Raw genomic sequence first — 18,519 nt, 5'->3', positions numbered from 1 at the left:
GAGAAAATTCTTAAGAATTTAATAAGAAAAATATTTGTTTGGGGGTTTTTAAATATAGAAGACGGGTCAAATACGAGAAAGATTTGTCTGGGATTAATTTCTTGACACAATGGAAAGTGTAATAAAGTCGGAGGCAATAAAACCGGGCGCATTGTTAATCAAACAAGGCCGTTAACGAGAGGAGGTTGGAAAATATTGTTGGAAAGTATTCGAGTCCAGCCAATTACTTGTGAAAAAGTAGGCGGGCAAAAAGTTCTTTTCTCGCCACGTGTCGATTCCGTAACCAATGGAAAAGCAAGACTAACTGTTCCTATGGTTACAACTAGTTGATATCATAAATAATTAATGATTTACCTCTACGATTGTTCTATAAATTTTGGAAGTAGATGCTGGCAGTTACAAAGTTGAAGACAGAAGATTTAATGCCCACTTTAAGTGTAAGTCCCTTTGCTTTTCTTTTCTGTATTTTTTCTCTCTATTAATCATTATTCTTATATGAATTTATTTGTGTAATCGCTCTTTCCAAGCGCTTTAACTTTGCTCGCGGTTCGAATATTTTTGTTTTTTCCACCAAATAATAATTAATGTTAGAGTTTTTTTAATGAGAATAAACTTAGAAGAAGTTTATTTGGTGTGGAAAATAAGAAAGTTGTTGTCTGTCTTATAAAATTCTAAAGAAATGTCAAAAAATGTTCTGCTAGAAATTTAATTTGTATTTTTATAAATGAAATGGAGAATATTTTAGTTTGTTTTACTTTTCTTTCCTCTAAGTGACAGTCGCTGTCGTCTCTCGACTGGAAGATCTAATAAACTTCATAAAACTATATTAAATATATGGCAAAGATGTTAAATTCAATTCGTTTATCTTCCGGAGAAATTAGGTAAACGAATAAAACGATAGAAATTGCTTTTTCATCGGAGTAGCGGATACTTTAAATCAGATTTTTAAAGCTAGGAGCGTAGCTTATTGCTTTACTTTGCTTTTCAGATGGAAGCTAATCAGAAAAGGAGTATAACTTGGCTTTTGTCGGCCACCCTCATCTGTAGTCTGCTGGTTCAATTGAGTGCCCAACAGTTCTATCCCAACGGGAGATACGGAAGAAGAAGCATGGTACCACCTCTGGCTGGTGAGTTTTTCTAACCTACAACTTTTCTGGTGTCTTTTATACGCGCTTATTTAACGTTATTACAGCCAACTAAACTGAATATAAGTTAAAGATTCGCCAACTTCTCGAACAGACGAGTACGGTGTTTAAATTACGACTGTTCTCTATTCGTTCCATTTAAAGTTCTACAGTGTTTTTCCTTACTTCCCTACTAAATACTGGATTCTTCTCTTACTGGATAATTAGAAAAAAGAAAAATATTCTTTATCGTATGATATTTTATAAAAATGTATACATTTATCCACCAGGAACCGCGTAACTCATTGGTCGTTTATTTAACAAGTCGAGTGATCATTTATTTTCCTTTATATTTATAGCAGACACACAACAAAATAATTGTTGACCGATAATAATTTGTTTTTCAATTAAATGTTCTGAAAAGTTATTAGCGAAGAGCCGAATTAGGGCAATTTCAACGATTTAATGATGGTAACAAACAATAGACGAATGAAGATAACAAAGGGATTACATAAAGAAAGAAATTTTGTAAAATTCTACACGCTTTACCTATGACCTATAATTTATTAAATTTGAGGAAAATATTACAGTTTTTAATTGTATTTTCTCCCAAAATATTCTCTTCTGTATCGTAATTTAGTACGTTCCCCTTAAACTAGATTAAGTGAATTTTAACTACTGAGAAGTATGTTTTAAATTGACAAAAAACTGTAATAAAACTTTTCCGTACGCTTAAATTATTATAAAAATTTGTATATAGACTTAAAACGTCGGGCGAAATAATTATAAATTGTAATTCTTGAGTTAAAACGAAGAAAAAATTAGAAAAGAAGCCATTATGTTAATGGCATCTCCATGCGATTTATTTTTTACTTTCTTAATCTTTTTCATTTTAACTCAAAAATACGAGGATTTGTGTAGAGTAAATACAATATATTTTATTAGAAACGAGAAATTAATAATAAATTAGAGAAAAATCTTAGAGAACTTCCAAATGATACCGTCTAAGACTAGGAACAATAGATGAATCTGTTAAGTACTGAAAACTTTTAACAATTTTTAACGGATAGCCGAAGCGGTTATGACCTCATCCAATCGCTCCGAAAGACTCGAAATCGAACGGGGGGTGGACAAATCCTTGGCATATAAATTACATTCTAAAGTGCTCTTCTGTATACGGTGTAATCTCGTACTTTTAGCCTTTCCCCGAGATGGGACAGAGGGGCATTCGAGGAGGGAATTCGGAACTAAACTGTACTTTATTTACACGAAATAAATAAAAATAAAACCAAGTAAATACCATAAATAAAATCTTTATTTCGTATGCGGACTTCCGTGTTTAGCCATTTAACCGGCTCGACGATACAATAAACTTTCGTCTTAACAAATTTCGTTGTAACGAGATTCCACTTTACAAAGTTAATAGCGAGTTTAATGACTCGTCTGGTATTGGCTGGCGTTATATAATGTTTTATATAATCTGCAATGTTCGTTTATTTATAATTACGTATACGTCGGCAACGTTGGCCTCTTAATATTTGTTGCGTGACGAAAATTGATGGCGGCATCCCACGTCCATCGAAGATTTAACGTGGTTTGTCAGCATAATTTGCGTAACAAATTGTAATTACTCGATATAAATTAGGCTAAGATATGATGTAACAAAAACAGAATATTTTATTCGAATTGACAGGTAAATATCCAATTTTAAACTACCGTTCCTTGCTACGTAACGTTTCTCGATACCACAGAAAACTCCTCCTTTCCTTGGTCCTTAATACAATCCACTTTTATGATTAAATATACATACGTGTCTGGTTACGGGTGTGATAACGGGGTGGTTCAAAAGTCGATTAACTAATTAAAAATCCTTTCGGCCCTTTCCGATAAAACAAACGAATCGCTTTGTAACCTTATTTAAAAACTTATTTTAAAGGAAAATTTTACAAAAATATAAAAAAGTGCGCGCGTATATTACGAGAGTTATATTACTTTTACGGCTGTTATATACAGTATAACACAGGGAAAGTACGACCATCGTTCAAAAAACGACCACCCCGGGATTTTTGGACTTATAACGCCTCGAAACGTCGAGAAATGCAAAAAAATTCGAAGGTTTTTTCCTGTATGTGTGAACGTTAGTGTCTGTGTGTGCGCGGACGTTAATAACTCCCGTACTTTTTGTCGAAAATTTCTGAAATTTTGCGGATAGGTTTGTTGATTAGAGTAATAGATACTATTAAATTATAGTGGTTAAAGGTCGAGAGGATGGAGAGATAATGGGGGTGGTGTGTATCTCCATTAGGGTCGGCTTTAACGATAATTTTACTGGTTATTAAAACCATTTTTCACCATTTTATAATAATTAAGAATGTAAAAGTTTTTTAAATAAAATATGATAACAGATGGCGCCACCGAAATTTTAAAGGTTGCCGGAAAAGTTGAGCAACTGGTTGCCGATTTATTTTCAGATGCCATGCATGAAATATCGGTATCGTTTTTTGGAGACGGATCCGTCATGTGCATCTACACGGGAGTTTCGAATTTCTACAGATGTAACAAGTAAGTGTCCGACGAAATGGCCAGAAATTCTTCAACCTTCCCAAAATTATTTTATCCGAAGAATTCGTTTTGAATTTTATTTTACCACTCGAATTTTTTGATGTAAAATTAAATAAATTTTGTAGACGAAAACATATTTTATATTTTCGAAAAAATCACGGCATTTCAATTATATTAAGTAAATACAAACACGAAAAGTTCAGTTCTCGTTCCATTTTTATTATTAAAAATTCCAAATCCGTAAACTTCCGGCGAGATGATGTAATTTTCTTCTTTTCCTTACGAGTAATATCGAAAATATAAACCGTTTAAATTAAAAATTTTAACGACTAATTGAAGACGATGGCATTCGGCTAATGAACGGGTTAATACGCAAATTAAGTCAACGTTTAGAGTCGTAGTTAATTACGCTTTTTAATTTAAAAATACGGGGACGGGAGGAATATAAATAACTGAAATCGATAATCTAGAATTCGCATCCCACACAAATTTAGTTTTATTTATAAGAGCGCGCCCTAAAGAAGAAAAATATATGAAGAGAAGTTGTTATTATTTTTAGGAAATCGAGCGGAGCATCCAACGAATCGATGGACTGAAAACGAAGAAGAAATAAACCTGGAGGAAATCATTTCCGAACGAATTACTTAAGTGTAACATTAAAAATTCAATAAAAACCTCATTTGAAATATAATTTTGTAGTCGTACGACTAAATATTTTCGTACGCGGACGATTTGTTTGATTGTGTACAAATCACTCGTCGCTCGTCGCTCGCATTAATTGCCACGGTGTTTTTCTCCCACCGTCTTCGGCTAATATCCGGAATCTAAGCCAAAAAAAAAAAAAAAATTCTAGAACCTGAGTAAATATTGATCCAATGAGAAATAATATAGGCCTACTTATATCTCTTCTGTGTTTGCCTACATCAACAAGTTAATGATTTTCCTATGTTTCCAATAACTCGCTACTTTCGAAAAGTTTATACTTGGACCAATGATTTTTTCTCGCTCTCGTTTACCCTCTTATTACAATAAAGTTTATAAAAGATTGGTCTGGACCCGTAGGATAACCCTCGCTGTCGTCACACGAAATTACGAACGTTCGACGTATTTTAAGAAGAGGAAGAGCGGGTTGGAGTCTGTCGAGGAATCGAACCCACGTCTTTCCGGTTGGCTGGCCGGCCCGGCTACAAGATTCGATACGAATTATTGATCGTCTCGTCGTCTGATGAATGCATTCACTGGCAGCTTAGAATAATATATTACTTTTATTTTTGTTCGTAACATTTAATATGTCGAAGCACAGAACAACATTGCGGTAAGCTTTATTACATAAACGATACACGTTTTATCCAGTGTTTACAAACAAATTGGAAAAAATATCAATAATTCTTTTCTTTTCGTTGTGGAGGTCGCGATCCGTTTCCATAAACTCAGATTGCTGGATCTTTTTTGTTTTTTTCACACAATCTTCCAGATGTTTCGGTCTATAATTACGTGTTAAACGATTCGACTTTTTGTCACTAACGGCGTCGACGTCACACAGTCTATAACGGAGCATTCGCTCGATTCTGGCCACGCGCGCTCCGTTTCACCCGCTCTTCAATCTATAACAGCTGACACGCGACAGTAGCAATCATTTCTGGTATCGGCAGTACAAAGGCAACCGGTACACTCATTTCCTGCCGTCATCACCATAAGGCAACTTCCAGCCGAATATAAAATACTTATATTCAGTTTCGTCATAGATCAAGATCTCTGCATTTCTCGAATACAAAAAAAATCAACTCTTCTAAGCCCATGCCCGCATCATTTATCAGATTTTTTTTCTATATTTAGATTTTATTCCTAAATTTACAATTTTTCACCCGACCGTAATTTACTAGAAAACCTTCACCCGGGGTGTTCTAGCCAACAATTTTTTTTCTTTTACTAAAATGTTAGGTAAAAATCGCTATTTTTCTGTGCGAGGAATACCCGAAACAATAAGTAAAATAGATTTTTCGATTTTCGTTAGTATAGGCTCAAAATATGCCATCCGAACACGTGTTCTTTAATTAAAAATTCCACGTGTCTAACGTTAAATTCGACGGTTAACATTTTTAAAATTTTTCGAACGATAGATTTAACGTTATTCATCGGATTTCCACGTGTTTCGACTATCTATTTCCCTATTCCCATTTAAATTTGACATCTTTCGAAGCGGAAAATATCGAGACGATAAGAAAGAGAAATTCCAATAAAAGTCTGGAGTCGGGTGCGCAGCTTAAAAGAAGTGGAAGAAGAAAAAATACGACACGAGGAGCTTTAAAAAGGCTTTTTTTTTTCTTTGTTCGTCATCATTGCTGTCCTTCGTCGTCGTCCATCGTTCCTCTTATCGTGCAACTGTCTTCCGATAAATCCATTGGCCCGCCGCTGGCGCCATCTGCCGGCGGACGAACGAAACCCAAACGGCCTTCTCTGTAATCCGCGATGGCCTGAAATTAAAAAAAAAAAATGTTACATTAATCCGCCGGTGGTTTAAATGGCGAAAAAGCAACGGAATCTTTTACTAAATAAGCTGGCAATTCATGGGCCATTCGGAGTTCGCGCTTTGCTTTTTAAACAAATGAATATCCGTTTATACATAAATTAGTTGTAAAGATTTTATATTTTTAGTAAAAGTAACATTAGTTTATACAGATAGGAGCTACTACTAGCCTTACGTTTCCGGGGATTTTTTCCCTGGGGGGAAAAATCCCCGGCTACTGATTATCGGCTCGGTTCCTTCGAAGAGTCACGTGTTTCTGGTGAGATAATCTTCTACTTAAATGTTATCGATTGGAGAAAACGACAGTCGTCGTAAAGGCTTACGTCGACTATCGTAGATATTTGTGGCAATTTTAAGCGCCGTGTTTGGACGTGGTGCCACGTAAACGATCGACGTGTTTGTATTTAATTTCCACACTAGTTCTACATTTTCCCATTACGCATCCTTACCCAAATTTTTTGTCTTTGCCACCTCTCTACTATACAAATTGTGCCGGTTTTGTTTCCTAATTTATTACGTACCCGCAAAGAAATTTCGTTCCGAGGTATTACACGTTTGTACTACGTATTGCAATAATTTTTATTACTTAATTACTTTACATTATGTGGAGAACGGCTACTTGTATACTCTTATTAGCCGTCACCCGGGCAAGGAAATAAAATTAATGGAATAAAATTACAAATATCGAATTTCTCAATAGATTCGGATACAACGTCGAAGCTTACGACGAGTTGTTTAACCAACTTCAATAAATTGCTAGCGGAAAGAGAGGAAACGTGAAGATTAATTCTACTTTCAACGCATCATATAACGCAGAATGGCGATGTTTGTCTAATCTTACACGGCATTAAAATATTTATATATCTTATACCCGGTATCTCGATCGATTTCCTTAAGAAACAGAGAGAGAAGGATGCGACTATAAGAAATATATTGACACAGTAAGATATATTTTCTTCTTCGCACGTTTCCGAAATCTATTTCTTGCAGAAGTATAGGGAAAAATGTAAGTTTAATGCATCGATTATACGCCCTTTTAAACGTATAATCGATGGAAAGTGCCGAAAAAATTGTTAGGAAATTATCTCGGACTTAATCGAACGAAAGTAATCTAAAAATTTTGATAGAGGAAAAAAATGAATTGTCAAAAAATCGCAGCCATGTTCTGCGGGAGCATTTATCACCGCGATAGCGAGACCAACAAATAAGACTGGCTTTTTTTCACGCAGAAGACAATCGTTATTTTTGTCTCCGACAAGTTTAATGTCCAAAATCGCTCGGGTCATTAAATAAGTAGGCTGGCAAATCCCTCTGACAGTAAAGATACTCGGCATCATCAAACGTATATATCATCGAAAATCGCATTAAAGATATTACGACTCGACTCCAAAGATAATTTAAATCGAACTACAAATATATTATTTAGTATACGGGGTCACGAGCGCGTTGTAAAATACAAAAGAAAACGAAAGAATTCTTCTTCTTTACTTAGTTTTATCTAACGTGCCCGAGGCACGGATCTTCTACCAGTTATATAAAACTAGACCTTAGCCGTATAAGTGCTTTTGTTACGCAATCTCGCATTCTTATTTAACCATTAACTGATTGAATATCAAAATACTTCGTTGGTTTTATTCGAGAAAGGGATAGAACTTGGATACCATTTTATTCTCCAGACATCGGTAGACACAACAAAGTATACACACGCACGGGATTGTATTCTAGACGTGGAAACAAACGAAAGATTAGTAACCAGACAACATATTATAGTAAAACAGCAAAATACTTCTATCGTCCCTAGCGATATTAATAATATCGTTGGGTCGGTCACGAAAGGGTTTGAACGCTTTACTATTTACGAGTACGGATTTTATCGATTATCGCACTAAATCCGCCATTAGACTATCGTCCTTTAATTACGTACGAAGCGATAAAAATTGCATTTTCTTTCTATTTAGCATTTTACAATTCGTCAATAAACATTTTTACTGCATTATTTTTTTAAGGCAAAAATGTTAAATTCTTAATGGAAAAGAATACATTTTAATTAACGAATTTCGTCCGGATCGACGTTAAATCGCGTGTTAATCGCGTGCGAATTCTAACCCCAAAATCGATATTTTACACGCTTTAATGCGGTTGTTTTCCCGTTAATAATGATCAAAATATCGTTTTTTAAAATCTCCGACAATCTTTAATAGGACTATAAAATAGCATTGGGCACGAACGTATTAATTATTTATACAGATATATATCGTTTCCATTAGAATTATTGAAAGAAAATGTTGTAGGCGATAAATTATTTACAATTTATATTTATATATATATTATATAATTTTGTAAAAATTTCTTTCCGTTATAACCGCGTAACTGTTTAGATTGCCCTTTTACAAACACGTGATCTTGAATATTGTAAAGTGTTACGTAAAATGACGTAAAGATATATTTAATTTTATGTATTGTTTTACACGATACTTTTACACGTAAACCGAAAATAAAATATTACACAAAGTGAATTTGGGCATAATTCATAAAACTCCTGTTTTTTTATTCCGGGGTCGATAACGATCGTAGATAAAAGCAGTGGAAATTCATAGAAATTGCGAAATTTCAGCTGGAACCCGCGACCCGGCATACAAAGAATGTGATCGATAATTCTTTGACACGATACGATTTAAATCGAATTAATATTTAATTTACACGCGATCGTATTTATTCGTGTTTATAAAAATTCATTTTTTGAAGGAAATATATCTTAAAAACGTGTGTTTAACCGAATTTTAACGTAAATTATATATAATTTAAATAAATGTGGTATTGTACAATTGTACGTTGGATTGCCAAAAGTAATTCGGTGGCGATCGAAGTTTTATGCTACGCGATACACGGGGGCGATGCTCTTACTTCTGTATATTACTATTGATACTACAGTTACTCCCTCCCGGGAAATACGCGTGTAGAAGTACGACAGTAAACGTGGATACCTTTGAGTCGTATTCAATAAATATCAGCTTTATATATAAATAAGTTCAATTTCGATCGAAATGTTCAGAAAATTGACACCACGAATTGCAAACAGAAGACCGAGAAGACTAAGAAAAATATGGAGTGACCAGACGAGGAGATTAATTAAGAATATGTGATATAGAAGAGTACTCAATAGAGAAGAACAAAAGGAAATTGGAGAGGCCTTTGTCCCGCTGCGAAGGCCTCTTCAATGCCAATGAATCGATGAAAAAATTTTTCTATTTTCCATATAGGCTACTCTTCTCAAGTAGTAATTCTGTTCATTCTTCTAAATAAAGCTGGAATATTATCTTCAATTAAGAGATGATAAACTAATTAATATTAATTCAACTTAGTTTTATCCCTGTATTTTTGTAGAGTGATTTACAATGTTCCGAATTTTAAAAGCAAAAGAGAAAAAGAAAGGATTGCGACCTTATTAAAATTGGGAAACTGTTTTGTTTCCCGACTCTTCCTTTGAGATGGAGAAAAAGTGTGTTTCGAACTTTAAAATAGAAATAATTCGGTTTATTTCGTGTATTTGTTGACCCGTTTTTTGCAGCTGTAGAGGAAGGAGCGGTGTCATAACATTTTTGGTAGGAAAAGTATGGAGGTAGATGCCACTGTGGATCGTGTTAAAAATTTAAATGCGAAGAAATATAGCTCCCACCGAGAAAAGTAAGTGATAATTTAGAGTTGCGCTCGACCGGTGTTTGCAGATGTTTTCACATCTGTAAACAGCTACAGATATGAAAAACAGGGAATAAAATTTTCTGCCAATGAAGTCTTCGGGGAGATGAAAAAATGTTTTTGAAATCGTCTCAAAATGTTATTTACATTTTACCGATGGAAAGTAAAAAGAAAGTCGAGTAATATACCTTATATATCCTCTTATAAGTTCTTTGTACGACTTTCACCAGAACTGTTAACAAGATTTCCCTACGAGACCTATGTGAGAGAGACTAGAAGAATGGGAATTCGGATTAAATTGTGCAAAAAATCTAACAAGAACACTCGCGAATCGGAAATAAGAGTTACAAAACAGGCATCTTTTTAGTTAGAGGCTGTCGTGAGAACCGAAAAAAAGACGAAGATAATGACTAGATTAACTTTCAAAAATAACAGTAAAATAAAGTGGAAGGAAATTAATCGTTTGACAGAAAAACCTTTAAAATACATTAAACATTTGGTTATTTATTTCAGCAATCTTAATTTGAATACCGGCCATCCGCGTACATTTGTTCAATTAATTAAACGACACTTCCTTACATTATATCCATGACATCACGTTTGTCTTACAAATACCTCTTCTTTCCAACAATTAATTGTTAACTGTTCCATTCTAAAAAACTTACCTCTTGTATTTCTTCTTCGGTATTCATGACGAAAGGACCATACTTGACCACGGGTTCGTTTAGGGGTTGACCGGCCGCTAAGAGTAAGTGACATTCTGAAAGTATAAAGCGGAAATTTCTCACGGTCTTGATCAAATTTTTCTGCTGTTTGCACCGTGGCAACCAGCGTTATTAACATCTTACCTTCTTCGTCGTCGGCTTTCATTAAAAATGAATTACCTTCGGAACCCAGTAGACCCACCGTTCCCGTTTTAGCGGGTTTCAAATCGTGGCCCAAGAAACCCGAACCTCTCCAGACGTAGGCAAAAGCATTGTGAGAAGGGTTAATTTCGTGAGTGAATACCCCTCCGGGAATTAAGTGGATGCTTAATAGTAATATGGGTGTTCTTGTCGTCACACAACCCTTCGAACCTGTAAAAAACAGAATATAATTTCAACCATGTTCGAATACTTTAAAAACTTTAGAAAAACATATTGTGGCAAATATAATACTAGGAAAAACCGCACGCAATACCACTCTAATTTTAAATTTTGACCGATTATTAATGTTATTCGAGCTAGTTTCAAGATAGGTAAAGTCTGTAAGTAAAAAGAATTAATTATTATACCACTGCAAACAGTCATGCCATAATTATACACTGAAACTGTCACGATAGATATAGGTTTATGGCAAAATAACAGTGAAACGGGAGACATATAATAAATTAAAGTGATATATTGGAATATTATAATAGATTGAAACACTGTTCAATTCTCCGAAACATTCATTGTATATATCGATAGAACCGGAATAAACAATGTTTCATAGGGCCTACGTTAAAAAAAATCGTTGATGCTTCGAGGAATAATAACAACTTAGGCCCTATTTTAAACTTTCATTACTCCTGTATATGTTAATTGTAACAAGGTATTAAACGTTAATACAGTCGCTCAACTAACACATTGATCTGTGGCAGTGTACACGTGGGAACAGTTGCATTGGAAGAAGTGTATTATGGCAACATATTGCCGTCAGTTCAACGCAACAACAATCGATAATTATATAGAGTTATCACTATTAACATAAGAGTTATCGTTCGATTCATGATCAATAAATAATCGGAGGTGGAATGGCGCCATTAGCGAGTGGATTTGGCACACGATTCGGGCACGCAATGGCGTGATTTCCGGTCGTGTAGCCCGAGAAAAACGATCGACAGAATTTTAAACACGTGACACAATGCACAAATTAGCATTTGTTCTTAATAAATACCTCGACATTCTCCCGCTATGACCTTAACTGTGGCGCCATTTTCTTCGTCGATTATCATAGGAACGGCTTCCGGTGGTATGTCTTGATAGCAAGGTTCCATCATCTTATCCTGTTTCGATATTTAAACCAGACTATTTTAGCCTTCAATAAATATTTAAAATAGTTATATTTATAAAATAATTTCCAATGTATTATTAGATATCGTGCCGAACGTTATTTAAATTTAATATCGATAAATTATGTAGAATTTAAAATGGTATAAATTATTGAATAAATCGGTCGTACGAACTTTAGCTGGAAGGTTAATCCAGAGTTGGAACCCTTCCCAAACACCTCCGTCTCTCACTAACTCGTCGGTGGGCATCTCGCTGTGTACCACACCTCTTCCGGCTCTCATCCACTGTAGCCATCCATTACGAAGCTCCCCTGTCGAATACGGCCATGGCAGCGTTATTATACTAAAATATCGCAAGTTATTGTTTAAAATAACAATAATGCAAACCTTTGTTACCCGCAGAATCTTCGTGCTTGACTCCACCTTCTATAACATAGGTAACAGTTTCGAAACCACGATGAGGGTGGTCGGGCGCTCCTACGGCTTCGCCCGGTTGGTAAGTAACTGGACCTAAAGAAAATCGATTAAGATTTCCAATGGGATTAGTTAATTTCTAAAAAATTAACGTAAATATCTCACCGATGTGATCTAGAAGAAGAAAAGGATCGCATGTGTCTATGATGCCTCCAATAACTTTACGAATTAAAAATCCGCTTCCCTCCCTTTGTATCTTCAACGTGGCAACGCGAGAGACGGTTCGATGTACCACATGTGGCATATCGATCTGACCTATAACGATAGAGATTCTGAAATAAAAGCAAAACCCATGGACCATACCATTTTGATATGACACATTTTTCGATTCGATATGCAAATAACTTTCTGCGCAATCGGGGTGTTACTCTTACTATTTTAAGAATGCTTCTCGCATTTTCCCTATTCCAAACGGTTATTAATCGCGTATGAAATCTTATTTATAAAACTCGACTAATTTATTCCTATTTTGGGGCATTTGTTGACGCTTAACCGAATAACAAGAACCCAGAACACGGGATTCTATCTTAATTAAAATTAATGCCAATCAATTCCACACTGACGACAGAATTAACATAACAAAACTGACTTTAATTCCCACTTTAAATAAAGCCAAACGAAAGAAAACCAAAATATTCTTCTCTACAATAATCTACCGTTGATTTTCTACAGTATCCTATTAAATTACGTATCTAAATCAACTCCATCTTTAATTTTCTATGTCTTTTAAATATGTACTGCACGTTTGACTTGTATATTTGAAAACATTCACACTATGTTTACATATCGTCGTACTCTCAATTATGTTTACACGGCAAAGAACGTAGACGTAAGCCTAATTTTATTCCCAGTTCTACGTACAGATTTACACTAGACAAAAAAAAAATACTTATCTGGGAAGAGCGTAATTGTGATTAGCATACCTGCACAGTGAACTGTCAACACCGATAATCAACACGTGGACCTTGGTAAAATGGAAAGATTATTATAAAAGAACATACGCGCCATGGACACTATGCGAACACACAAGAAATCGACACTTTAAGGCTATTAGTGATACTGTATCCCATATCCACATTGATACCATCGATTATAATTAACAGCTTAACGTCAATTAAATAAATGACATTAATTAAAGAGTGAGAGATAATAACGCTTCAAAATTACCTTTAAAATTGAAGAATTTAATTGCTGATCTTCGATATCGGTGATAAAAGCCAAGACACGAGAAGCAACACCGATCGATACTCGGACGAGAGCAGTAAAGTGCTTCCCTCTCACGATTATTACCGTAAACGAACGGCTATAAAACTGAAATATTAACTTTACTTGTCACACTATAACAGTCTATCATCAGACGTCGTTATGGTAATTATACGGTACGGCTGTGTTAGCAAAATTCCCTCAATTGATTTTTCCTATTTCATTTCTTTGTGTCATACGAACAGCGAGGTAGGTTTTCTATCTAGGAAATTGCGCCAGAGCATTATACCCTCAACTACGTGTTAAAGTTTATTATAGTTTTACAGATTTTCAGGAATTAAACCTATGGCAACAAACCCTATTGTGACAAAACACATTGTATTTTTTAATACAATTATCGTAATCACGAAAAATAACAGATATTTATTACGTTTATCCAATTAGATAAAAGGTATTAAGACGTAAAAATCTACAAATTTTATACCTCATATTTATGAGAGAGTGACTAAAGAAGAATTTTTGGAGGTGTTAACCGTTATAAAATAGATGTGTTGTTAAAAGTTACACTTACTTTCGAAGAAAACTTCACCATTATTAGGCTATATTGCGACAGTAGAAAATAAATGTAGATAAAATGACGATAATAACATTCATTAATTAAAATTAAATAACTAACACTTCTAAAAATGTAAAAATTGCAAACACCGAGAGCATGGCAGTGACAAGAACAGATAAGAAAAATAGTATCCGAAAGATCAAGAAAATACAGTAGTAAGATTGATGAGATTTTAAATTAACTATGAAAAATCGAAATGTTTTTACGAACTTTTCAATTAATGAACTCTGTATCACATACAAAAAAAAAAAGGAGATAAAAATCTATTTTAATTAAAATATCAAATACCAAATACATTAACGAACTGTGATATCGGAAACTGGATGCCTTGATTAAAATGCCAAATAAAATTACTCTTACAACGACCGATAAACATATTTTGACAGAAAAATGCTACAGTAATTTTAACTAACAATAAAACACGTGTTTGAAATACGTAAATGAATTTTTAAAATATTTCTGTTAACCAATCGTCGTTTAGATATGCATTAATCCAACCAATCCTCAATAAGTACATTTCAAATTAGCATAATCCGTCTCGGAGAGTCACTAATGACCATAAATTAATTTTATCTCTTTATTAACGTCTAAAAATATAAAATTTAACTGTTATTTAATTTCGTATAATGTGTATTACGATATTTCGAGCACGCTCGAACAAATGGTGAAATTACAAATAATATAACTACGATACTAGACCTTATATTTACTGCTCTACGTACGAGCATAAACATCGATAAATTTAGATTTTATAGCAAACTCTGAATTTATAAAATAAATTTGCGATTGATTTACAGCCGAGAAGTTCTATCCGCCGGGATTTTTTTCTGAATCATAAAGTAGCTCGCCATAAATCAGCAATAATTGTAACACTGTTACAGATTTAAAGAAACATGGCGAGAATTTATATAATATTAAATGAAAAATCAATATATTTGTTAAATTGAAAGCTGTATTTGTAAAATGTGGAATTTTTTAAAAATTATATCAAGATTTGTTTGTGGTTATGGCCTTCAAACAATAGAATTTATAGATTAAAAATCAAACGTGATCGTAGCGCTTCTGTTTAAATTTGTTCGTAATACGTAATGGCCTTATCCTGGTCTCCCGAGAGAATAGAGAGTTGTCGGTGCAAAGGTCATTTTGGTCCCCCCCCATTTTGGTCCGGAGATCCTGTTTATATAAATAACAATAATGATAATGAAGTAGAAATATAATCTAGTTTTAGCTCGTGGCCAAAGTTATTTCATTATTTCGAAAAAATAATCAGAAAACAGACAATTTCTTAATTTTTTCCCCTCCGATTTGGCTCCTGGCCCCGGCTTCGTCCCCTCTCGTAGGGCCTGGCCTTATCGACGTGGAGTTTACCGGAGTTTCTTCGCGTCTAACACATAAATAGGGGTCAATTTCGCATAGAAACTCCTCCCTTGGCAGATCGTCCACGTACAGTACCAAGAGACACGAGCGTGAAGGACTAAAGTAAACCATTGAGAAGATTGTAAATTTTTTTTATTGGCTTCACTATCGAAAGCTCGGATTTGTTTCATTTGGTTATGGAATCTTCTGTATACATATTTTCGGTTTTATAAAATTAGGACCGAATTTACTGAGGTCCTTAAGCGAAAACACTAAAGAGGTTAGCTCAAAAATGATTATCGACCAAACAAATATAAGATTGAGCCGCCAAAGCCATAGCTTATTCTAGCTTATAAGTAAATCCGGCATTGCGTAAACTTGATACATAAGTATTGACATTACTTATTTTTATTGTAACTGCGTACGTATTATCTCACTTTGGAGTTATATTTCGATCAGTAACACATTGCAAATCAATATTTTTTTTCTCGGATCGCGGCTGCTTCTTATTGTTATTGCAATTGAAGTACACTTCTATCATTTATAATTAATTATACGAACGTTCTTTGCGTGTCCGTATGTACGCAATCCACGCGTAACTTTATCTAGAACGAGCTACTTAAATCGTTATCATACATTTTTCTCGAAAATTTTGCTAAATTATCTCGAAAGAGATAAAAATTTGAAATTGTAGATAAAGATTTCGATCGATATCAATAAAGTTTCGAGTTACGTTCAATTCTTTACACAAATTAAATATAAATTCAAAAAAACAGAGAGTAATAAAGAGCCGCTTTAAACACGCTACGATCGATAGAATTTATTTAAATTAATTTTTTTCCTGTAGACATTTATGTAACTCGATACCATTTTGTTTTTGGAAGAATTTTCTATAATAAATACAATGTTTGTTTTATGTATTCTAGAAATATACAGCCTATTTCAAAATAAAAATACTAAAATTTAGATTTTATGTCCATTTAAGATTAGAAATTTTTATCTTATTTATAAATAGTTCTTATTTATTTGTTTATCAAAGATATTTCGTTGCGTGAATCAAAGAGGAAGAAGAACTAAACCAGCGAATACCTCTCGTGTTTGAAACTTCATTTTATAATAAAAAAGCAGTATTTTTTTTATTATAAATGATCTAAAAATATAGCATTTATAATTATTTCTTTAGGAAAGGAACACTAATCCACATCAACCGTCACACACCTTTTGAGAACTTTCTCCCCCTCTTCGACACGATACGTTATTTTTGTATTTGTATCCTTAAAAGTCCGAAAGAAGTGAATTTGGAATTAATTTTTGGAAATGACCGTTCGATCTACTGAGATTTTTCGTATTTTGCAGAGAAAGCAGCAACCGCAATAGAACAGATTATTATTTTTAGAAAGATGATTCAGAATATTTATGTGATTCGCAAATTAATGGCGGTCCGTGATAAGTGGTGCGAAGCGATTTAATTTATAATACTCTTCCCAAAGGAAAAAATATTGTAAATGAAAGCAAGAATAATAATCATAATTATAATAAGAACGGTGTAAACATCTTTGAAAATAAATTTAAAATGCCCAAGTGTTTCTATAACTCAATAACAATGTCTTCGGTAACATACATTTTGTAGACATTTCAGTTGCTGGTTATTTACATCCATTAATTGTAATTGAAGAAGAATAGATTTTCAATAGAACGTAATTTTAAAAGATTCATTAAATTAAAATTTAAAGGAAAGAACGAGAGACTCACTTTTATTGGCAGTGATTAATGGGTTACGTTGTATATGTTACTTTTGTTGTTTGGCAACGCCCGCGTGACTCATTAGCTAATTTTGTAAGCAGAAAACTCGGCATTTTTCTAACGGATGTAAATCTTTGCACACTCTACACGCCAATGTCTGCCATCCAGAGCCGGATTTACAATCGTTGTGGCCCTGGGCTACAACGTTCCTTACTACTCCTTTGCCAAATAATAAAGGGCAATATGTACTGTACGAACTGTCTTTGAGAATAGAAACAGGTCCGTTGTAATGCCAAGCTCTAACCTATAGATTTTTTAGTTTATACGTATTGTACCACGTAAATCCGGCTCCGCTGCCATTAGATAAATGTATTCTTCGGAACCTTTACCTAAGTAAATTGATCAAAAATTGTGACAATATCATAAGGACAAATTGAAAATATCCAAAACTCATTAGGAAGTTTAAAAATACGGATTTTATTCATATTATTCTTGAATTTATTCGGTTTAAATTTGCAAAGTGCTTCGTGCTGTTGATACGTGTCGATCAATTACCAACAGTTTGCGCAAATTTTAACCCGCCGACCCTGTCGACAATGTCTATTACACTTACTAAAATTATCGTTTACGATATATTTATTGTAAATTATTATTTATTATGTTTTTAGAGAATTTTTAACATAACAGATATTTGAAATTTCGATACAGATTTATCGTATCACGTGACGTTAACATAATTCTCAAATTATTAAAATTACAAATTGTATTAATTTATATTATTAATAAATAATTACTTTTATGTAAAATTAATACGATTAAAATAATAAATAATAAATAATAAATTTATTTTTAAAGATTACGATGGAGCAATGAAAATAAAATAGAACATTACGTCATCGAGTAAGATGGCGAAAGGAACGGAGTGGGTTGTTTACGTTTACGTATTTCTGACAATTTTTGTCATTCAGGTGAGATTGCTTAAGCACGATTAAGATTTTAATACGTAATATATGTGTTAAGGACGTTTAAGTTCGAATTTTCGGTCGAATTCGGCTGCGGGATAGAACGTTTAAAGTAAATGTCAAACGGTGTGTCCTTGTTTATGTTCGAGATTTGATTTAGCCAATAGAAAGAAGTTATTTTTATTCGAAATTTTATTAATCTATTACGGACGTTCTTTCAAATT

The 18,519-nt window shown here is 33.7% G+C and overlaps 3 protein-coding genes across 8 annotated transcripts in view; 2 read left to right on the top strand and 1 right to left on the bottom strand.

Annotated features, from left to right (window-relative positions):
• Window positions 1-387: 387 nt before the first annotated feature.
• On the top strand, window positions 388-4,365 carry LOC111622645 (RYamide neuropeptides-like). Of its 2 annotated transcripts, none has more exons than XM_023365055.1 (4): window positions 388-437; window positions 989-1,127; window positions 3,596-3,686; window positions 4,246-4,365. In XM_023365055.1, the coding sequence occupies exons 1-4, from the start codon at window positions 423-425 to the stop codon at window positions 4,280-4,282; spliced, it is 282 nt and encodes a 93-aa protein (XP_023220823.1). In that variant the 5' UTR covers window positions 388-422; the 3' UTR covers window positions 4,283-4,365. The 2 variants fall into 2 exon arrangements, with proteins under 2 accessions (XP_023220823.1, XP_023220824.1); XM_023365056.1 differs by lacking the exon at window positions 388-437 and adding an exon at window positions 863-881.
• Window positions 4,366-4,932: 567 nt separating this feature from the next.
• LOC111622642 (pirin-like protein) lies at window positions 4,933-18,245 on the bottom strand. 4 transcript variants are annotated; one of them, XM_023365052.1, is made up of 8 exons: window positions 18,226-18,245; window positions 12,521-12,670; window positions 12,329-12,451; window positions 12,116-12,252; window positions 11,827-11,935; window positions 10,758-10,985; window positions 10,575-10,669; window positions 4,933-6,160 (listed from the first exon to the last, which is right to left on the bottom strand). In XM_023365052.1, exons 2-8 carry the CDS (start codon window positions 12,657-12,659, stop codon window positions 6,023-6,025), a joined length of 969 nt encoding a protein of 322 aa, XP_023220820.1. In that variant the 5' UTR covers window positions 12,660-12,670; window positions 18,226-18,245; the 3' UTR covers window positions 4,933-6,022. The 4 variants fall into 4 exon arrangements, with proteins under 4 accessions (XP_023220820.1, XP_023220819.1, XP_023220817.1 ...); XM_023365051.1 differs by lacking the exon at window positions 18,226-18,245 and adding an exon at window positions 17,343-17,471; XM_023365049.1 differs by lacking the exon at window positions 18,226-18,245 and adding an exon at window positions 13,583-13,744.
• The window catches only part of LOC111622641 (signal peptide peptidase-like 2A), a 38,972-nt gene continuing 38,653 nt past the window's right edge, over window positions 18,201-18,519 (top strand). For both annotated transcript variants that reach the window (XM_023365048.1, XM_023365046.1), the window contains exon 1: window positions 18,201-18,301. In XM_023365048.1, the coding sequence (XP_023220816.1) occupies window positions 18,239-18,301 (63 nt within the window). In that variant the 5' untranslated portion in view covers window positions 18,201-18,238. The remainder of the gene's footprint in view (window positions 18,302-18,519) is intronic.

This window comes from Centruroides sculpturatus, unplaced genomic scaffold, assembly GCF_000671375.1.
Source record: "Centruroides sculpturatus isolate CEXI.00-Female unplaced genomic scaffold, Cexi_2.0 scaffold340, whole genome shotgun sequence".
NCBI classification, from domain to species: domain Eukaryota; kingdom Metazoa; phylum Arthropoda; class Arachnida; order Scorpiones; family Buthidae; genus Centruroides; species Centruroides sculpturatus.
This window is presented reverse-complemented; position numbering and strand designations above follow the sequence as displayed.